Source organism: Staurois parvus, unplaced genomic scaffold (assembly GCF_062004578.1).
Source record: "Staurois parvus isolate SC_StPar_1 unplaced genomic scaffold, SC_StPar_1.0 ptg000671l, whole genome shotgun sequence".
In the NCBI taxonomy this organism is placed as follows: domain Eukaryota; kingdom Metazoa; phylum Chordata; class Amphibia; order Anura; family Ranidae; genus Staurois; species Staurois parvus.
Window position 1 is genome coordinate 575,035 of NW_028318467.1, and position 23,489 is coordinate 598,523.

At 42.7% G+C, this 23,489-nt stretch overlaps 1 protein-coding gene across 1 annotated transcript in view; it reads right to left on the reverse strand.

Moving 5' to 3' along the window:
* Positions 1-23,489, reverse strand: part of FLI1 (Fli-1 proto-oncogene, ETS transcription factor) — a 133,538-nt gene that overhangs the window by 47,963 nt on the left and 62,086 nt on the right. Inside the window, exons 3-5 of the mRNA XM_089652096.1 lie at positions 20,054-20,202; positions 18,259-18,462; positions 9,950-10,018 (exon numbers count right to left, since the gene is read on the reverse strand). Of these exons, the coding sequence (XP_089508222.1) occupies positions 9,950-10,018; positions 18,259-18,462; positions 20,054-20,202 (422 nt within the window). The remainder of the gene's footprint in view (positions 1-9,949; positions 10,019-18,258; positions 18,463-20,053; positions 20,203-23,489) is intronic.

Below are 23,489 nucleotides of genomic sequence, written 5' to 3' on the forward strand. Positions count from 1 at the left end.
GAGAACTGCAGGATGTCTTTTGGCAATGGAGAACTGCAGAATGCCACTAGGACAGTGAGAAGTATAGAAAGCCTCTGGGCTGGGAGTAACTGCAGGATGCCTGTGAGCCAATGAGAATTGTAGGATGAGCAGGCCATAAGTGCAGGATGCCTCTGGACCAGAGAGATCTTATAGGCGGATCCAAACCTTTCTTAGCCCAGGACTTCCTGTGAAAATGTGTTAGTGCAGAACCCTGATAAATGTATTAATGGGCAGCAGGGGAATTTTATAACAAGCGTTTGTGACTTTTTTGTGTTCATGTACTTTAAAGGACCCCTATCAAGCAGAAATATTTTACTCTAATAATAGTGTTAATAATGTTTGCAATTAAAGCTCAACTCCAGTTAAAACCTTTCATTTTGTTTTGGAAAGTGTGTTGAAGGGTAGGTTAGGTTCGGTTTTTAGTGCTGTCTGTGTTCCTATATTAGAAAGTCTTCTAATTTTCATCCAGGAGATGAAATGATAGGACATTTCTACAAAAGGCATTTGGGACAAACACGAAAAGACATTTTTAGTAAAGTGGAAAGGGCCAGAACTTATGAAAATATTTTTAATGCTATATATGCCTTTCTGTCCTAGTGACAAATGCACTGATCATTTTATATACACAGGTGTACAGTAAGTGAAGGAAAATCTCCTCAATAGGGCTAGAGACAGGAATAAAGACCTAAGAGAAATTTAAATTCCGGCATATAACCTGGACCTCTCAGCCCCAGAAGACCCTTCCCCAGTATTTATTTTGTAAACCCAATACATATTTTTATTTCTTGTAGTCTTCTTGCCTGTCTGATAATGTCATCAGTAGTTCAACATTTTCCTGCAATGGCACTGGAGGGCAGGCACTCATCCAGGACTGAGCACCACTCAATCCTTGAGTACTGTGAGCCCAGCCTGCAGAATCAAACCCCTCCTCCCCACAGGGTGTGTAAATGACAGGCTGGGATCACAGCAAATGGGCCGAATGATGTGACTACAGTGGTGTGTTACCGTAATGCATGTGTGCTGTTGTGACATTTATGTGTGGTGTGTCAGAAAACCCATTTTTTTGAATGGGCATTAATGCAACTAAAATGATTTAAATCTGTGTGTTGGGGTGCTTTACAATGCATGTGCCCTGCAGTGCAATATGTTAGTTTTAAATAAATGGCACTGCAAAACACTGCACTGCAGTAAACACATTGCCATATGTTTGCAATAATGTGCGGTAAATGTGGATGCTAAATGTGACCCCCCTCATAACTGGCACTGTAATACAAGAGTCGTGGTATGATCTTATTATACAATTTACTAGATTGCCACACATCAACCAACAACTATTTTGCAGAGCAGTTGAGGTGTTGCTCAATTGCCAGCAAATGACATTCTGCAAAGTTTTGGGCCCGATAGGTAGCAGTTCCATTTCGTAAAGTTATTTCTTTATCTGAGTGATTTTGCCACTGGTGATGTGTCACCAGAAGCACAAATAATGTGACAACGAACATTTTAAAGTGTCACTAATCCCTGACTATGAGAAACTCCCATTACAAGTTATATAACAGAGTGTGCATATGCAAAAAGCCACTAAAGCATTTGTTTTGTGTAGAGTGAAATATACCTGGTTTATCTTGCTTTCAGCTGTCCCTCCCATCTTCTCTGTGTCCCAACTGCAGCCTGAGATTGTGTAGACCAGCTGTTGTCATTTACTGAGCATGCCCCCATTTCAGTTCCCTTCTAAGTTAATTTCCACCTTTTTCTGATCTGTGCAGCCCATGAGTATAGAGTCACAAATGTGGGCATATACACAATGGTAAATGACACTCCCCTTCCTCCTCCTCCATGCTCTCCTATTTCTACACACTGTGGAGGCGGCATAACATGTTGATTGATTGCATTCTCTAAGAAACTCACAAAATAAAGCTTAGTTTAAATATAGTATAAATCAGCATTAAATATATCAAATTATATTGCTAATACCTGTAAAGTTTGATGCAGATGCCTGAACAAAATGAAAGCGAGTGTCAATCATCTTTAACTCTGCCTACATCAAATTAATGCACAAATGATACACATTTAATGTTCAATAAATATTTATAGGAAGCTGTAACACAGTTTTTCGAAATTTATAATTTTAATTGAATTGCTCTTCTGAAACTGTCCCTAGGATCTTTCCCTGCAGATGCCAAAGATCAGGAAAAGATCAGGTGACCACACAATAATACGACAGGATTAAAAAAAACCCATAACAGTCACATGATATGATTTTTGTGAATTAAACATGGTGATTAACACTTCTATATTAAGTATCGCTTTAACATCTCTACCCCAGCAGTTTGAATACAGTACACACCTTTGGCCATGTACTGTAAATCAAATGATTAACACCTGTGCAGACTAACTCACACCAAGGCTGGGATCATGGGGCTAAAACTTTCACACTTCTCATCTTGTTCCTGGACAATCGGCATCAGCTTCATGCATTCCCTGATGATTTGTTTAAGGTGTCTGTGCATCCTGTGTGAATATAAATTCAGGTGCATTTTCCCTAACCCTCCCCTGAATGTGACTAACTACTACTAGATATACCATGACCTGGATAAATGAGAAAAATTACAGACCTATACAGAGAACACTGAGCCAGTCACATCAGTCTCTACACCAGAGAGATTGGTTGTGCTGTAGCTCTCTTTTTCCAGACGCTAAGGAGCCAGGCCTGCTTGCCTGGCCCCAGTGAGGATGAATGATTTTGGGAATGGCCCAGGCAATGTTCCCCCTGAGGGACCCAGCTTGCGTTCCCAAGCTTCATCTACACCTGAAGACCTTGGCTGTGGTCCTAAAAAAAGGGAATCTCTCCCTGCCTTCAAAGAGTGGGTTGCTGGCTGGTGAGAATTGCGAAGGAGGAGGAAAAGCTGGTAAACCTGAAAGCTGATTATAAGAAAAAGAAGGTTTTGCATGATAAAGCATGGAGCAGCAAGCAGCAGAGTCTGAAGCCAGAGCTGAAAGTTTTGGAGGACACCATCAAGAAGCAGCAGAGTTTGGTGACAGCACTGAAGGGAAAAAGCGGAGCATTCAAGGAGAAATTCCAGATTGAGGAAAGGTTCAAGAAAATGAAGGGAGACACCAGTAATGGCAAAGCTTCAGCATCAGTGGTTGCAGTACGGGTGGAGAGCGAGGAGGGGGTCCTGGATGCTGCCCCTGCTATCCCATCCACCTCAGGATCTGCTTCACTGGAAGAAATGGTGGCCTCTGCCTCACTCCCCCAGCAAGCTGGAGGAACAGCACAGGAGGTAGAGGAAAATGGCGGAGGGCTGCTAAAGTTTATTAGTGAAATGGGGTCTCCCCTAAGTGAAAGAACCTTCTGGTTTTCAGAAGATTCTGCGGATGAGGATGATGGCGAGTACTCTGTACCTGGTCCTGTAAAGGAAAGAGTGACTGAGAAGCCATGCTTTATTAAAACCAACAGTATGGACTCCAGTATGGAGAGCAGTGTGCACAGCAGAGTTTGTATCTGCACAGAGCTCTGCAGGGAAGACGGCTGCTTTGCCTGCAGGACCGCACTTTGCTGAGACTCTGAATTTGGTCATAGTGGGCTCTGCTGGGGGCAAGGTCAAGGTGGGAACTGACATTTTGGTTGAACAATCCTTGCTGGTGGCTGCTAGTGCAACAGAAACTGGTGGGAAGAAAAATGTCAGCTGCACTGTGAAAGGTGTTGCTGAAACCCAGGGGAGAGTGACCAGGAGTGGAAGGCTTTTGCCTAAGAAGAGTATGTTGGGGGAGGGGGAGACAAGAGCATCTGGTGTGAGTTTGCTGGTAGCAGTAGTGCCACGAGTGAAAGAAAAAATGTGAATGATAAAACTGCTTGTAATGCTAGAAAGAGGAATGCATGTGTGCTGGTGGATGGATTGACTGCTGCTGCTGCCTCTGATGGTAATTTGCAGAGCAGGGGTTCTGAGGTTCCTACAACCAATGGGCAGGGTGCAGCTTTAAAGTCTGGTACATCTCATGCTACAAATAAAACCTAAGCTGAGGCTCTGGCTGGGAGGAGGAGGTCACATTAGACTGTCTGCTCAGGGGAGCGGTCTGCTGTCTGCTGCAAGTCTGCCGTCTGCATCTCTGTCTTTCAGGTGGCGGAATGTGGTACAGCTCAGGTGGAAGGGTGATCCCCCTGTCAGGAGATTGGTTTTGGATAAGATTTTGGTGATGGGTTTTAAGGCTGATGACATCTTTGCTTTAATCAGTCTGACAGGCTCCTATGAGTATGACTGTGACGGGAGTGACTTTTAGTGGGGTTCCCATAGAACCCAGCCCCCTTTGGATAGGTGGGGAGACCCCTGTCTCAGCTCCCCATATTCCTATTATGTGTAAGTCACCCTGTGCCTGTTAGGGGTACAGGGTGAAATGTTCTAATATTGGTGTGGGGGTTGTTCATTGTTCTCTGCCATGTGGCTGCATCCCATTGTTCTATTGTGTGTCTTGCTTGGGAGCAAACTATTATGGATGTAATGTTTGTGTATTGGTGTGGGGGTTGTTCATTGTTCACTGCCAGGTGCTGCATCCCATTGTTCTATTGTGTGTCTTGCTTGGGAGCAAACTATTATGGGATGTAATGTTTCTGGCAGCCCTTCCCCTTGATGGAACGGCCTGCTGATGTGTTTCCTGTTCTTGGTGTGTATTTCCCTGCCCTGTGTATATATCTTGTATCTATGTTAAAATAAAGCTATTTCCTGTCTTTCCTACTAGTCTGGTGCTGTCTCGTCTTGTATGGCCAGCGGTGGTGTCCGTGGATCTGTGTTCGGACAGGGAAGCGGGAGGCTAACGGAAATACCCTAGTGCAGTCTGGGTCCGGTTCCGTTACAATGACCTGTACCTTTGTTCGCCCTGAGTTTCTCGATATTTTCTGGGAGAAGTATGAGCATGTGTATAGGGGTCTGCCGGAGTGGAAGGGACTTGTCCCAAAACTTGTTTTATGCCAGCCTCTTGTTAAGAATATCACCATCCTAGTAAGGAATTAATCGATCCCTTCTGCTGACTTCACTGTCTAGCTGAGAAGATTTGGGGAGCTAATGACCCCTCTGAAAAAGATTGTGGATGAGAGTGGGATATGGACTGGTGGGTGGTCAGTGCAGATGAGGCTGTGTGGGAATGTGGTCCAGCATCTGCCCTCCTCCTCTTTCATTGGGAAGGATAGGATTGTCGTGTTCTACCCTAGACAGTGCAAGCTCTGTAATGAGTACGGTTCTCGGGGGCATTTCGCCTCCTCCATGTCCAGAGATGAAGTGGTCTCTGTGTCGGGATCTTGGGCATCTGGCTAAGGATTGCAATATCATCAGGTGCAATCTTTGTGATAAGGTTGGCCATTCGTACAATTGGTGCCCTGAGGCCATGCATTACCAGTCAGCTTTGATGGAAGAGTTTTTTCGTCTGGACATGGAGGAGGCAGAGGAGAGAGGGGCTGTGCCAGGGGTCCCCAATGTCTCTGTCCCTGTTGTCTCAGTGTCTGATGATCCATCCAATGTGTCATCTCCTTGTGTTGTGCCCCCTGAGTCAGTGTCAGTGGATGTTGTGGCTGATCCTTCTGTGTCAGTTTCCCCAGAGGTAGCGGAGGCTGTGGAGGGAGCTGGACCAGTGTGTATGGTTGCAGTGACCCCTGCTCCCCGGCGTCTGAGGATTGGATGGAGTGAGGGGCTGGGGGGTGGAGTGGGTGATGGTGGGGGTGCTGGGGGGAAGGTTGGGGGGACCGCTGTGGTGAGTGGAGTGAATGATGTTGTGGGTGATGGTGGAATGAAAAGGGAGGGGGCTGATGTTGTCAAATGATGATATGGAATGGTTGGAGGCAAAAAGAAATCTGGGAAGAAGGATGTGCCTGTACCTGAACCTGGGAGGGTGGATCTTCGGGTGATGAGTCAGTGGTTTCCATGAAGAAGGAATCACAGAGGACACTGAAGCGTGCAGGGTCTCCAAATAGGGAGGGGGGTAAGTAGGCTAAGGAACGTGTACCTCAATCATCCTGATGGTGGTTCCCACTCCTTTGAAGCTGGCAACCATTAATGTCGCCAGCATAAAATCAGTAAGTGCTTGTAACATGACCTTATGTTTGCTCAGCAGGTTTGATGCTGATATTTTCTTTTTGCAAGTTGTTCAGTTTGGCAGATATTCATATGGCAAAGAAGAAGAGAAGGCGCGGCCCCTCCTTCTGGTCTCTTGCAGCCAAGCCTTACATTGGAGTTGTGATACTTTTTTCCTGGCATGTTAACCTGTCGGCGGATTATTAAGGTAGAGATGGGGAGATGCATGGTCTTAGATGTCTCCATGGGGGGGCAGGACCTGCGCCTGATTTACATCTATGGGCCCCAGACAAAATGGGACAAGAAATGCCTCTTCATGAAGATCAAGCCTTTTCTTTTTACAGCCCAGCAAGTTGTCTTCGGTGGTGATTTTAACACTGTCACTAGGCCGAAGGACAAGAAAGGTACCGGAGCCAGGCTGGACTGTGATGGCTTTTTTTTTAAACAAAATAGCTAGAGAGGCAGGTCTGGTTGATGTGCGCATTCATAGCTGCCCAGACGACACGGGATTCACTTTTCAGTGAGGTGGTAGTCAGAGTAGAATAGATAGTTTGTTTGTTTTTTTTTAAAAGGGGAACTCCGCCTTCTCAGCACCAGTGTGTCAGGTGGTGGAGTTTTCCGATCACTGTATTCTGTCTGTGACTCTGAATAGCCCTGATACACCACCTAGGGTGGGGGGTACCTGGAAGCTGAATTCTGCACTCCTGGATGATGAGAAGGTGAGTCATTCCTTTTGAGGATGTTTTTTTCAGGCACAGGTATCAATCATGGACTTTTGCAGCAGTAAATCAGAGTGGTTGGAGCTTACAAAACGAATGATCATTGGGTTTTTCAAGGCCATAGAAAGAAATAAACAGCTTGATAAGTATGTCACCTACCAGCATCTGCAGAGGAAGCTTGATAGGCTTGTCTCAAATAATGGAGATCTGGGTGCCAACTCTGAGATTAAACTCTTGCTCAGGAAGTGTCAATATGACAGACATGCCTCTTTGGTTCTGGAAAGGGATTATGGGAAATATCACGCGCCCGACCCTTACCAGAATTGCAAGCAAGGTAGAGCAGTTGAGTCAGTTGTAGGCCTGGTTGACAGTATGGGTTCCCTGACAAAGTCCAAGTCGGGGATTCTTGAAACCTCCAGGTCATATTATGCTAACCTCCTGGGTAGGAGGGACCTTGATCGGGTGAGCATGTCGGGTTTTCTGGGCTCTACTCCAGGACTGGGAAATGGCAGTTCTCCTGTGAGTTTGACAGAGGACATCACGGCAGATGGGGTGGCTAAAGCTACTGATAAGCCTGCGATTAAGAAGTCACCTGGGCCAGACGGATTGACAGCTGAGTTTTATAAGCACTTTAAGGTTACTCTGGCCCCATATTTGGTGCAGGTTTTTGATGGCTGTCTGAGAGAGGGTTCGCTTTCTCCCTCCATGTGACAATCTGCAGTGATTCTTCTGTCAAAGGGTAAAGATTGGTGGCCCATTAGTCTTCTCAATGTTGATAGAAAGATACTGGCAAAGATAATTTTCTGGCATTTATCGTCTGTTGCAGGCACTTTACTTTCTCGCCATCAGCACTGTTCGGTTCAGGGTAGAAGCACTTTTTCAGCAGTGTTAGCTGTCCAGGAGACCCTGGAACAGTGCAGGGCTGAAGGCTGGGGAAAGTTCCTGCTGGCATTGGATCAGGCCAAAGAGTTTGATCGGGTCAATCATGAGTACCTATGGCTGTTTCTTGGCACGTATGGCCTGGAGGGGGGCTTTATCGATTGGCTGAAGATTTTATACAAGGGGGCTGAAAGCTTCATGCTTGTAAATGATTGGATTGGATGGCCCTTTGAGGTTGCTTAGGTGTGCGTCAGGGGTGTCCTTTGAGTTCTCTGCTATACATGTTCACAATCGATCCCTTCATTCGGAGGTTAGAGAGTGGACCTTTGTGTGGAGTTCATTTTGGGTATTCCTGGGGAGCCTCCTCTGAGAGTAGTGGTCTATGCTGATGATGTGTCCGTTTTCATCTCTGGGATGCAGGAGGCAGAAGAGGTGGTCTCAGTGACAGAATAGTATGCTGAGGCATCTGGCTCAAAGATCAATCAGGAAAAGAGTGAGGTTTTCTGGATGGGAGAGGAAGGCAAAGGCTTTGCCCTGCTGGGTGCCTTCCCAGAGTCCTGGCAGAAAATTAAAGTTTTAGGCATCAGATTTGGTCCCGGTGATTACGGCCTTGAAAATTGGGTAAGCAGGCTGCAAGATGCCGATGCCAAGGTTGCTAGCTGGAAGGATTGGAAACTCTTACAGGGAAAGGACTGACCTGATAAAAAACTTACCTGATCCTGGTATTTCTGTATGCCAGCTTTGTCTGTGTTTTGCCAGTTTCTCTCTATGCGAATATCTACAGTTATTTCTTCCAGCTGTTATGGGGGAACAGACTGAACCTCATTAAGAGGTCTGTAACCTACCTTCCCAGGTGGATGGGTGGCCTAGGTATGGTCAACCTGAAGGTTTTCTTTTCTCTGATGTTTTTAAAACATAATTTTGGTAGCATGCTGGCAGAGGAACTGCCTGGGTGGGTTGGTATTTTTTAGTTCTGGTTTAGGCCTTTTTTGCAGAGCTGGGAGAATGGTGAACCAATGAAAAGCCTGAGGGTCCAACATGGTAAGCTCCAGACTTATGTTGTCCCATGCCTGAAAATGCCTCGGTAATGGTGAGTGACAGCGGAGGAAATTAAAGCGGAGTTCCACCCAAAAGGGGAAGTTCCGCTTTAAGGACTGCTCCCCATTAAGGATTGGCACCTTTGGGGGGCGGGTACCTGAATTTGACAGGTACCCACTCCCACTTCCGGTCCGATCGCCTAGGAGATCGGAAGCGGAAGGTGTCCTCCCTCCCTCCCTGTAGTCTTTTGGGACATGTGACAGGTCCCAGAAGACTACAGGACCATTCACAAAGCGCAGCGCTACTCACACATGCGCAGTGGGTACCCGGCTGTGAATCCTTAAGCTATCACAGCTGGGTGCCCACACTGAAGATGCCGGCCTCCTGGAATATAGGACGGCCGGTGAAATGGGCTGCGGGAGACACACCACGGGACCGAGGGGCAGGTAAGTGGCTGTTTTTTAAAAGTCAGCAGCTACAGTTTTTGTAGCTGCTGACTTTTATTTTTTGACAGGGTGAGTGGAACTCCGCTTTAAGTCTCTTCATAGGAGAGGAGAGGAGGGTTGTTGAGCCATTGACCTTGAGGGATTGCCCAGGCCCTGTTATGAGAAAGGGTCTGTGTTTGATGAATCTGGAGAGAATCCCTTTAAAGTTTTAGGATTTGGTATGGCTCTCACTCCATCGCAGACTCTATGTGAAGGGCAACCTGAAGCATCGCTCTGCAGAGAACCGTGGTTGTCCAAGAGTGGAGTGTGGTGGGATGGAGGAGATGATGAACCATTTCTTGCTTCAGTGCCCCTTCAATATAGTACTCATACTCCACAGCGCTGTACAGAGAACACTAAGCCCAGTCCTATCAGTCTCTGTGCCACTAGAACTTACACTCCAAGGCCCCACCACAGTCGCACACAATTATTATTATACATTTACAACCTATATGGCTCTGGCATATTCTATGGTGCTGTAAAGAGAACTGTGCTACTTGACACTCATTAGAATTGCAGAATTAGTTTGGATAAGTAATTAAATGTCGTCAGCATTATAGAACAAGTCCAGCTGAATGTGACTAACTACTACTAGCTATACCAGAAGCAGAGTCACTCATTTGACATGACCCCCAAATTGTTGGTAAATCTGAAGAAGATGGGTGAGATCTTTTTTTCTCCAAAACACATTCCAAGTATTCATCTCAGAAATAAAACACATAAAATTCATGATATTAAATGTACTGACCTTCTTTGGGGGTCCCTCTTGATGACTGCTCTGTGTGTGAAGGTGCAGTGTACGCCAGTGAAGAGCTGCCTGGAAGAAGGTCATAGTATCAGTACAACCTAGGTGACTGGATAGAAATATGTTTTTATATATATATATATATATATATATATATATATACACAAAGTATATCCTGCTTTTAAAGCAGTATCAACCCCAAAACCAAAAATGTAATATATTGCAGCTTACCAATCATTAGATATGGTGGCTGCATTAGTTTTCTTTTCTTACATTTTTTTCCCCTCTGCCTTCACCTTGTGATCTGGACAGTAACACACCTCCTGTATTAGAGTGTCCCCACTCTGGATGAAGTACAGGCGCACCTTTTGGATATCAGCATTGTCTTGGGGGAGTGCTAGATGTATTAGCAAATTTAAATACATGAATAGGCTGAAGCCAAACTCCAGCTAACACTTTTTTTTTATATAAATAAAATCTAATAATTGTAAGCACCCCTGCCAGTGTTAAATGGTTTGTCTCATCTCTGTAACTGATACAGTCTGTTGGAGATCTTGTTCTTTTGAAAAACAACAGATGTACTGACTAGATCACCAGATGAAAATAGCCTAAAAAAGAAAATGAAAGTGGCTATAAAAGACTAAAGGTTTTTTTTTCCTACCTTAATGCATTCTTTGCATTAAGGTGAAAGGTGCAGCTTCCCCTCCCTACCCCCCCCCCCCTTCCCAAATACCTACCTGAGCCCAATCTTGATTCAGCGTTGTGCCCAAGATCAGTGGTGCTACTTGCTCACTCCCTCCTCCCTAGACACTAGCCATGTTGTTGTCATTCAAATCCAATTACAAGTGAGCTGGAAGCAGGGCCAAACCACCCTGTGTGTGTCAACAGACACACATAGTGCAGCTTGGGATTGGGCCAGCACAAGAGGGACACTGACAGGGGGAGGTGCCACGATCGCTGGCAGGGAACCCCAGAAAAGGAGGATCGGAGCTGCTCTGTGCAAAACTATTGCACAGAGCAGGTAAGAATACCATTTTGTTGAAAAAAAAATCTTTACAATCACTTGAATGCAGCCATGACATCTAAGAATTGGTAAGTTGCAATATAATGTTTGCTTTTGGGTTTAATACTACTTTAAGGCTTATTTCTTGATAAAAATAAGTCCCAGATGCACTTATTCTTTTGTGTTGTAAGCTGCTTGGAAACCTTAGATTGTAAGCTCCAAGGAGCAGGGTCCTCCCAACCCTCTTGTATTGAACTGTATTGTTGCTGTATTATCTCCCTTTATATTGTAAAGTACTGAGCAAACTGTTGGCGCTATATAAATCCTGTATAATAATAATAATAATATGAACTCTCCAGTAACAATCAGTGTCCAAACTATCCAGCCTTTTATGTAAATTCCATGTACATTTTGCTGTTCAGCAATACATTACATCACACAATCAACCTAAAATACAGCCAAGAAGCTATGTTCAGATTGCAGCAACCCATAGCATCCAACCAGATTTCACTTTCTGAATTCAATTCAGAATTCTGACTGCTACAAGATACGTGTTGATTGGTTGCTTAGGGGACTGTAATTTGCATTTGACACAGTTTTATAGAATAAGTCTGAGATACAAGGGATTGTGTCATGCAGGGACTAAAGTGCCCATTTAGGTGAATAAAAAGATATTTCAGGAGTATATCGGGGCAAAACAAAAAAAAATTGTAGTACACCTCTGTAATATTAGTCCTCAACTGTAAACCATAGGGACAAATTTTTTTGCAGTTGAAGATTAGAACTGTGAGGGCTAATTAGACTCCTTGGGATAACACAGGCGAGAACACATGACAGCACTGAATTCCTAACAAGATCAAGAGACCCTTTTTTGCATGTTGGTGAGATTTATTCTTAGGTTTTTTTTCCTAATGACATTTTCTCCCTTTCCCCTCTGTTACCCTAAATAGACAAAATTAAATCTATTTTTAGAACCATATTTCCCAATTTGCATTGTAATCTTTTTGTCATTAAATAAAGGACTCTACAGTATTTTTTTCATTTTGGACACAGTAGAAAAAGGGTTAGAATCTCTTCTATACTTTTTATTGATCATAAACCCCACCCCACCGCTTGTTATCAGAAACTTCTTAAAGGGCCGGGAGGTGTGGCGTTAAGGTGTTTAAAAATAAATGGCTTTTCTGCTGTTCTTTACTAACCTATATAATATAGTAGTGGTGTAAATAGCCATAGTAGCCCACACAACTACTATAGGGTCTGGGAGTAGAACCTTTGTGCATGGGAATATAACACATATTCATCATAATATTATTAGGAATTGTGGAGGTTGCTGTTGACACCAACATATCATATAGTTACATATAATATGCAGCCACTTCTTGTCTACATGCACTCCAGCAAAGGCTGCATGGCATTTCTCAGGGTGGGTTACCTGATGGTGACAACAGTAGACAATGCTTGCTTTAATGTGTGCTGAAATAGCCACTTGCAGTCTGCATAGGAAGCCCGCATCACAGGGTGACAACGAAGGGGAACAATTAGGTGACAGGGACAGACAATTTTCACCCTATAACAAGTGCCTAAACAAGGACTTTCTTGACAGGATTATCAAGCATTATTTTATTAAAGCTCCAGCTTTATTAAAATTGAAAATGATTTTGAAATTACATTAACATGTTAAAGCGGTAGTAAATTCTGACAGGGACTCCATGTGCACCCAGTCTTTCTTCCGTGTTCACGGGCTTCAACTGTTTGAATGGCCGAGCCACAATGACGTCACTCCTGTGCATGCATGTGGGAGTCACAACTGTGGCACAGTGGTCTGAAGGGATGGCACACTCGAGTGTCTCGTCCACTCACAACGCAGTGCACATGTGCCAGTGATGTCATCGGTTGCTACAGATGTGACCGTCTCCCAAACAGTGCACATTTAGGAAATATTCACTGTACCAACAGGAAAGCTCTATTATAGGCTTACCAGTAAGTACAGTTAAAAAAGTGGACTTTACTAATGCTTTAAAACTTTTATGAGATTTTAGTGATTTGTAGTGGTTCGCTGTAAAACCTGCTGATTGTGATGTTTAAGCACCCTGGCACTAATACCTGGAACATTCACAGGTGACATATGGGCAGTTTATTATTGACGCAGGAAAAAAGGTTTATTTGTGCACTTCTTTACTCACCAGCCACTTTATTAGGTACACCTGTTCAATTGTTTGGTAACACAAATTGCTAATCATCCAATTACATGGCAGCAACTCAAAGCATTTAGGCATCTAGATGTGGTGAAGACGACTTGCTGAAGTTCAAACTGAGCATCAGAATGGGGAAGAAAGGGGATTTAAGTGACTTTGAACGTGGCATGGTTGTTGGTGCCAGATGGGCTGGTCTGAGTATTTAAAAAACTGCTGATCTACTGAGATTTTCATGCACAACCATCTCTAGGGTTTACAGAGAATGGTCCAAAAAAGAAAATATATCCAGTAAGTGGCAGTTGTGTGGACGAAAATGCCTTGTTGATGTCAGAGGAGAATGGGCAGACTTTGAGATGGCAAAGGCAACAATAAGTTATGTCAATATGGACCAAAATCTCTAAGGAATGTTTCCAACACCTTGTTAAATCTATGCCATGAAGAATTAAGGCAGTACTGAAGGCAAAAGGGAGTCCAACCCGGTGCTAGCAAGATGTACCTAATAAAGTGACCGGTGAGTGTATATCGCAGATCTGTATTAACTTACTCTCATCTTCAGAGAAAAACAAAGGCCACGGATATCGGTGAGGTCCTGCTATACATCTGTAGAGCTGGCTAGCTCACGAAAGGGTTAATCTGCGCATAAAGTACTAGGAGTCCTGGCTGCCACTGTTCTATGACCCCAGTGTGATTGAGGTCAGAGGTCAGAAGTGATTGTGCAGTAAAGGAGATTGGTCAGATTGGTGGCACATGGGATGCAGATGTGTGCTGTGTCCCGGGGAAATAGGAGGCGGACACAGAGGTTTCCTGTTCTCCTTGTGTGGGACAGCAAAGCACATACTGAGCTATGTACAAAGAGCAGAGGTTGAGCACAGGCAAAGCGAAAAAGGTACTGCCAATTATCTCTGCCCGGTGCTCATAGAATGTACAGACCCTTCCTAGGTTACCCCCTGCTATGAACTGGACTGGAACCCTGAATGTTGTGTGTTTGCATTTTTGAAATCTTTTCTATATGTTGTGATACATCATACTAATACTATAATTCATTCATGGTAATGCCACAGCTACAGTCAGGTCCATAAATATTGGGACATCGACACAATTCTAACATTTTTGGCTCTATACACCACCACAATGGATTTGAAATGAAACAAACAAGATGTGCTTTAACTGCAGACTGTCAGCTTTAATTTGAGGGTATTTACATCCAAATCAGGTGAACGGTGTAGGAATTATAACAGTTTGCATATGTGCCTCCCACTTATTAAGGGACCAAAAGTAATGGGACAATTGGCTTCTCAGCTGCTCCATGGCCAGGTGTGTGTTATTCCCTCATTATCCCAATTACAATGATCAGATAAAAGGTCCAGAGTTCATTTCAAGTGTGCTATTTGCATTTGGAATCTGTTGCTGTCAACTCTCAAGATGAGATCCAAAGAGCTGTCACTATCAGTGAAGCAAGCCATCATTAGGCTGAAAAAACAAAACAAACCCATCAGAGAGATAGCAAAAACATTAGGTGGGGCCAAAACAACTGTTTGGAACATTCTTAAAAAGAAGGAACGCACCGGTGAGCTCAGCAACACCAAAAGACTCGGAAGGCCATGGAAAACAACTGTGGTGGATGACCGAAGAATTCTTTCCCTGGTGAAGAAAACGCCCTTCACAACAGTTGGCCAGATCAAGAACAATCTCCAGGAGGTAGGTGTATGTGTGCCAAAGTCAACAATCAAGAGAAGACTTCACCAGAGTGAATACAGAGGGTTCACCACAAGATGGAAACCATTGGTGAGCCTCAAAAACAGGAAGGCCAGATTTGAGTTTGCCAAATGACATCTAAAAAAGCCTTCACAGTTCTGGAACAACATTCTATGGACAGATGAGACCAAGATCAACTTGTACCAGAGTGATGGGAAGAGAAGAGTATGGAGAAGGAAAGGAACTGCTCATGATCCTAAGCATACCACCTCATCAGTGAAGCATGGTGGTGGTAGTGTCATGGCGTGGGCATGTATGGCTGCCAATGGAACTGGTTCTCTTGTATTTATTGATAATGTGACTGCTGACAAAAGCAGCAGGATGAATTCTGAAGTGTTTCGGGCAATATTATCTGCTCATATTCAGCCAAATGCTTCACAACTCATTGGACGCCGCTTCACAGTGCAGATGGACAATGACCCAAAGCATACTGCAAAAGCAACCAAAGAGTTTTTTAAGGGAAAGAAGTGAAATGTTATGCAATGGCCAAGTCAATCACCTGACCTGAATCCGATTGAGCATGCATTTCACTTGCTGAAGACAAAACTGAAGGGAAAATGCCCCAAGAACAAGCAGGAACTGAAGACAGTTGCAGTAGAGGCCTGGCAGAGAATCACCAGGGATTAAACCCAGCGTCTGGTGATGTCTATGTGTTCCAGACTTCAGGCTGTAATTGACTGCAAAGGATTTCCAACCAAGTATTAAAAAGTGAAAGTTTGATTTATGATTGTTATTCTGTCCCATTACTTTTGGTCCCTTAACAAGTGGGAGGCACATATGCAAACTGTTGTAATTCCTACACCGTTCACCTGATTTGGATGTAAATACCCTCAAATTAAAGCTGACAGCCTGCAGTTAAAGCACATCTTGTTCATTTCATTTCAAATCCATTGTGGTGGTGTATAGAGCCAAAAATGTTAGAATTGTGTCGATGTCCCAATATTTATGGACCTGACTGTATATCCATTACTATGTGGTTGAAAAAGTATGCATATGTGCTTTGTAGTATCATACCATCCAAATTGTATACATTTGTTATTTGTTCACAGTGGTCCTAGGTATGGACTTGGGCACTGTGCTATTCTGACACAGCATGAGATTCCCAGCACAGGAGCTTAGACAATAGTTCTCTGCTCTGGAAGCATCTACTCCCCATAAGTATGTAGAGATGTGTGCTTCCCAAACTACTCTTTTAAGCATACAGCATAGAGACCATAGGGACCAACCAATCAGCTAGTGCCTTCTTTGGTATGCCTGATCATGTTATGCCATTTGCACTGCCTTGTCAAAGGATATTGAAACCCAAGAACAATAATATAATATATTGCAGCCTGGCAATCCCGACAGCTGCATTCCTTTTCCAAGCTAGGTACATTTGCTGCCAGGACTGAAACATCTCTTGACCCTTAAAGAAATCCAATGTCCTTGTGACCAATGTTAACAAAGACTGATCAGATATAACTTGATGACCACCCACCTAATATTGAGCAGGTCATCAAAACAGCCCTGACCCGTTGAGGCATGGATGTCGCTAGACCTCTGAAGGTATGCTTTGTTATCTGGCACCAAGCTTTCAGTATCAAATCATTTATGTCCTGTAAGTTGAGGCCTCCATGAATCCTACTTTCAGCACATCCAACAGATGCTTGATTGGATTGAGATCTGGAAAATTTGGATGCCAAGTGAATACCTCAAATGTGTTGTATTCCTCAAACCATTGCTGAACCATTTTTTTGGTGTGGCAGGATGAATTATTCTGCTGAAAGCAGCTATGCCATCAGGGAATAAGTTTTCCATGACGGTGTGCACTTGGTCACCAATAATGTTTAGGTCGCTGGTACGTGTTAAAGTAACATCCACATGAATGGCAGGACCAAGGTGTCCCAGCAGAACATTGCCCAAAGCATCACACTGCCTCTGCCAGCTTGCCTTCTTCCCATACTGCATCCTGGTGCCAGCTCTTCCCCAGATAAGCCACACACACACCTGGCCATCCACATGATGTAAACGAAAACGAGATTCATCAGACCAGGACATCTTCTTCCATAGCTTCTTGGTCCAGTTCTGAAGCTCAGGTTCCTCAGTGAAGGTGCTTTTGGCTGAAGCCATGGTCAGCATGGGCACTCTGACCAGTCTGTGGCTATGCAGCTACTTACACAATAAACTCCAATGCCCATTTTTTCTGCTTTCAACACATCAACTTTATGAACAATATGTTTACTTGCTGTCTAATATATCCCACCGACTTTCAGATGCAATTGTAACAAGATAATCAATGCTATTCACTTAACCTGTCAGAGGTCATTAAAGTGGAACTGTAGGTTAAAAATTAAAAATGGGCTAACAGGCAGGATTTATAATGCAGAAAAAGATATGTTTTGTTCCTTCTGCATTAATGCTACTTACTTGCATCTGCCCTTGTACAGTGAGCTATGCAAGCACAGCTCACTATAAATTTGGCAATGTCGAACCTGACTGAGCTCCTGCGCATGTGGCCAGGCGGGGAGCTCCAGGAACGTGCATCGCTGGAGTTAAGGTGAGTATAGTTCCTCTTTAAATTATGGCTTGTTGGTGTATTTCTTATTCCCCATGTAATGGAGTTTAGGGAAATGTAATTCACATCAGGAGAGCAGCCTAGGGTGTCAACGCTGCTCCTCCATAGATATAATACAGTGAGTGAACATTGTCACACGAACAACAGGAATTGTATTGTGGCAGAATCACTATGAGAAAATGAAGGATAAAAGCACGAAAAAAGAAAACTAATACAGCTTCCACATATAAGGGCTGGTAAGATGCAATATATCATTTGTTATGGGTTTAAATCCCTGGTGCCCACAGTGAGGCGCAGTGACAGCATGGAGCCCATTTACACATATTGTGCGGAGCTGAGAATGCCTGCAGACAGTGTGTATTATAGTATTTAAAATTTTTGAGCACAAATATTGAAGCATTCATTTGTAAAGGACTGTTAAGTGCAATGATGCCCAGCAGTCTCCTGTCTCCAGAAGCATGTTTCCAATCTGAAACAATTCCTAAATTCACTAAATATTATGTGCAGCCGTTTGGTTATGGGCCACCTAATTTATTTTCAAAGTATTCTTTTCATCTAATATATTGGTTCTACTTGTAACATGAAGGATAAGGGTCTGTAACAAACAAATATATAAAAAATGGTTACCCCCTGCCTACTATTCATGGATTACAGTTGGATCTATATTGCAGAGCGGTTACTGTGACCTGGATATCTTTCTGTGATTTGCCTAGTTACATCCGGCACCATCTATTACACTTCTAATACTGAAGAGCTGCAAGAAGCTGCTTGGTGAATCTATGACGATGAACATGGTGACACTCACTTTCCCTGAGGTAGCTGAGATGAGAAAGTAGAACCTCCGTGTTGTAGAGAGATGTGCTGCGTAGGAAATCCTCCTTTGTCATTTTACAGAGATCTTTTCCATCCAAATTCTGAAAGAGTGACGAGTCCATGTCTATCAGTCCATATTCCTTAATGGCCCAGTCCAGCCACTGCCGTACGTGATCCTGACTCCACAATGTGGGATCTGTACAGAGCAAAGCAAAACCAGTTAATGATTTTGTTATCAAATCTCAGGATGTAGCTCACAAATGGAACTATTTCAGCAATAATTGATACATGGCATGTTAATGTGTGATTATAATAAACTCAACCCTTGCCAAACATTTTGGATAGAGTTGGGAATGGTAAAGTAGGCCATAAATGGACTGAAATTCAGCAAGGATGGACCGAGTTTCGATTCATGTATGGGCAGGCTGAGTGTATATAAATCAATCTACTGAATCCTGTTGGAAAATTTCCTCACGTTTATAGCCAGCGTCATTGATCAGTGTATTCTGATGGCATGGAAATCTCCCCACTGTCAGAATACATTAACTCAGCAGGAGTGAGTCCTCTATCCATCCTGAGTTTGTGGAAGAATCAAGTAAATTTTTTTCGTTCAACCCACAGATTGAACAAAAAAAAATGAATCATGTATGGGCTGTTTTAGAACCAAGTGGTTTTATTTACTTTAAACTTGGAGGAAAAAATGACACTGGTGCCAAATTCAAGATTCTAGAAGATACATGCAGGCCACAATAGCACAGAATCTAAAGCACTGGCTGCTCATATGACCTGCAAGGGCCACCGGAGTCTCGTATATACCATGAAGACAGAGAAAGGACAAGTGTCCAAAACAGAGCACTTCTGGCGCTTGTTTACAAATGAGCATAGAGTGTAAATAATGCTAAACACTTGAAATGAGTCTTTTAGAAGAAGAAAGCACTAGAAGCCAACACATTTTAACAGTCATGCTTTCCCTTCATCAGGACTAATCACTATTCTATCTAAGAAACATCAGTTGGTGTTTCGGTGTAACTGAACAATGCATTAAGCCGGCCATAGATGGATCTTGGCCGGTTCAGCAGGGAAGGTTGGAGCCATCTTTGTTCAGACATCATCCAGGGTCAATATCTATTTCCTGGACTGAGATGTTGGCTCAGATGTGACACAATTCTGTAAATCCTGGTGCCGGTGCAGTTCTTGGCTGTGATTACAAATGTCTGACACAGATCAGCCGTTGCTGCAGTTTCTCAATTTGTGACTTGTTACAATGTACAGTCTGATCAGTGGGAATGGGGCTGAGTAAATTCCCTTTCCTGTCTGCAGCAGACTAATGCCGTTTTTGAAAGCGAAAAGGATGAGATTTTTTAAAAAAAACTATACGGTTGCTCTGTATTGTGACATTCGGGAATTGACTAGTGCAGACTTGTAAAATTATTGACAGGACCACTTTAAATGTGATACAGATTGATGGGTGGAGCTGGGGCGGACTAACCACTTTAGCACTTGGGCACTGCCTGAGGGCCTGGGGTCAGTAGGGGGCCCCATGAAATGCCCCTGGCACCTTTTTTATAGGCTTTTTTGAGTGTGGGTGAGGACACAGGGGCCCCATGATAACCCTATTGCCCGGGGGCCCCATGAGTTGTCAGTCCGCCCCTGGGGTGGAATATATATTTATGCAAATATTTCCATTGTCTTGATGGGTTAAAAAAACAAAACATTGAGATCATCTCCTGAATGCCCTCCTCCTAGACACACACAGACCTCAGATTACAATTGGAGTGAAGGATTACCTGCTGGGACAATGACTCTTCTCTCATTCGTTGTCATGTTTGGTGGAGGGGCGCTCTTCTCATCCATGAAAGTGTTGTAAGTCATCCCATTATTCTCTGATCCAATTAGTTTGCTGCATTTGTTGACACTGCAATCCACAGGGGATTCCCTAAGAAACAGAAAAGGCTTTTATGATATAAAAACATAACAAGTCTGACCAAGCCTAGATTATGAGGTCAGCTCAAGGTTTGATGTTAACTACACACACAAGCAGGAGGGTTATCGGTTTTACAATGCTGTTGGAATGATATGCAATCAGATTATTAGCCGTTGGGGGTGGTCCCATACATGAGTTGTTTTGGCTTCAATACTTTGTTTCTTTAACTGATAATTAATATTTCCATGTATCTGTGTGTCCAGTACCCAGGGGAAAATGTATACCCTAATGTAAATGTTGGGAAGAACACGATTTACCAGGAAGAAAAGTGACAATTGCACAAGGTCTAAGTGAATCATATTCTTAGACTACTGTGTGTAAATCAACTCTGGGCAAAATTAAAGCTGGGCATACACTGATTGAAATTCGGCCAGTTCAGCAGGGAACAGAATATTTTGTTCAGTATGTGGTTGTCCCGCCTCCACAGAAAAAAAGTGACTTTTTTCTCTTTATCAGCGGCTGCAGCCAATTGAAAGCTGCTGCTGATCAGTGACAGCTGCTGGTGTCAATGTCCGAAATATGTACATTTTCCTGTCTTGGGGTGATTACTTAATCCCCCTCTTTCGTGTAGATAAAGGTATCTATTTTTTTTTTGTATGGCCAGCTTAAACAGTAACTCCACTTTTGTTGGGTAAAAACAATCCTCCCTGGGTGATCTATGTACATTGCAGGGATTTTAACAAACTTTGCTGCAGATTCCTACCTTTTTTTTCTCTGAAGAAAAAAAAGCTATTTGTTTTTATATCTTTTTGGATAATGATTCTGAATGGGAGAGATTTTTACATTATTGATCACCTGCTGCGCTTGCAGTGCTCTAATGAGGAAAGCTGCAAGGTCTGCATCCTCTTAGAAGTGATTAACATTTTAGGACCATCTCACCAAAAATAAAATGTAAGCCAGTCAATTACACAAGGAGGAAATTATATTTCTGGAGGCGTTTCGTAAACCAACTGTGTACGTAACTCCTCCAAGATGCCATATTGCATTTTACAGAAAATTAAAGCATGGCAATTTGAAAAGGAAATATAATTTTAAATAGCATTAAATTACAATATGGCTTGTGTCATAATTATATATGCTATACTTTGCTATATTTTTCCCATGAAAACAGAGTTACCCTTTAAGTTTTGTCTGGAGTTTAGGCTTTGAGTATCCAACAAATGCTATAATCTTGTGGTATAGTGTTTTGGGGTCAATCTTATTTACACTGTTTTATTTTAAAGATCATATATTTTAAACTGTTGTTTTATCCCACAGTTATAAACAAAGAACTTCCAGAGCACTATGGGTTATCCAGAGAAACCGCAGACGCTCTTGGCTAGGCTGTGGTTTGTCTGGCTGACTGAGCTGGGTAAGGGATGAATTACTTTAGTAAGTCACTGTTCTGATTAATTCACTGGTATTTGAATGTTGGCGTGAGCTAGTGAGGTCTATAAGCAAAATTTTTACTGCAGGAGGATGGACATTCAAAAGCTTATGACTAGGAGTCTAAAGCTCTTCATGTTTGCTCCAATGGAAAATACTAAATAATAATATGCAATATATTTTTTATTAAAAACAAAAAATGTTGGATTGACCATAACAAAGAAGGAAAGTATAAAAGAAATATGTACAAGCTAAAAAACCCTTTTATATGTACTGAATACCCAGGAAGAATTAGATCTCCTGTCAGATTTTACTGCTGTCTGGGAATCTGTTGGAGAGATTTCCCCTCACTTCCTATTTGACTGTATTAGTTCACCTTTACAAAAAAGAAAAAAGTAAAGGTGAACCAACACCGGGCCCTCTTCCCACTCACTTCTGTTCTTAGCACTAGCGATCCTGAGCTGTCAGGCTCCCACAGCCACTACAGCAGTTTGAAATCCCCACTGTTCTCCCTCTTCTACAACAGCACTTCCAGGACAGACCAGATGGATTCATACTGATTGATCAGCACCATCACATGTACAGAAGTTGGGTCTTCCTGGCACACAGGCACTGCGCAAGTGATAACTGTGAGCAGGAAGGTAAGTTTTTTATGTTATTGCAGAAGAGACATTTCCTGTCTCTGCTGCAATAAACAGTCTACCTGCTTGCATTTTTTTAAAGTTTTATACTTAAGTTCAACTTTAAAGCTACAGCAAGAGGTTTTTTTTTCTTTTGGAAAAAAAAAGTTTAACTTGAGTTAATAAAAGCTGACCAACGTAAACCTAACCTCACAGTGTTGTATGGTTTGTCCCAACCACTGTAACTGTCACTTTTGCTGGATAGACCGGTCCACATATAAATGTAAAGAAAAATATAAAGGCCTGGGAAACTAAAAAAGAAATTCACAATAATAATAATCTCATTATAGGTATTATTTCCAAAGTTGCTAATATTTTTTGCTAGTATAACACAAGCCCCCAACTTCTACCTTAAAACAACTGATATTTTGTTGACATTACAAGATGCACTTATTTGACAGTTATGAATTTCAACACAGAACACATTTCAAAACAAGTCACATGACAAAGTCACACCACTATTTTCCAAATCTGAATGATGTAATCTTTAGATATAAACTGGTCTATGGGTCTGACAGCTCTGCTTCCCAGATGTGAGCAATAACATTCTTGCTTTCCTACCATATGATACATTTTACATAATATTTGGCTTATGCTTGTTTCATGTCTGGCAATACACACCCAGCCATAAACAATGTTCTATATTTTATATGCTATTTTGTGTAAAATTAGCATTGATAACTTTACAGACATCTATTTGGCAGCATGTGGAACAGTCCTAGAAAAGGAGATTTACAGAGGGGAGCACCGTTTTCTTTCAAAGAATGCATTACTTGGAAATGTATGCAGTTGAAAAAAAAAATCACACTTGCGAACTGTGCACACTTAAAGTAAATAATCTGCACTGCAGGATTGTGATCAGAATACATCCCTTGGGAGGTTTTTATGCTGCAAAGGAATTCTTTACAAACTGTTCAGGAATTATTAAAAACAAATGTGCAAATTTTGGCAAATTAGAAACCTAGAGCAATTTGCACAGTTTAAAGTAAAAACCCACAAAGAGGGCTAAAGGATTTGCAACACAAAACAAGATTCTGAAAGGCAAATGTGTATAACAAATAGTGAAGAAAAATAGGAGGCAGCAGCTATTTTGAAGTCAGGTTGCACAGCACACTAAATGCTTCTCTGGTGCTGTCATTTTTATACAAATTATATGGAGACAGCTAGAAGGAAGCCTTCAACTTAAACACTGCT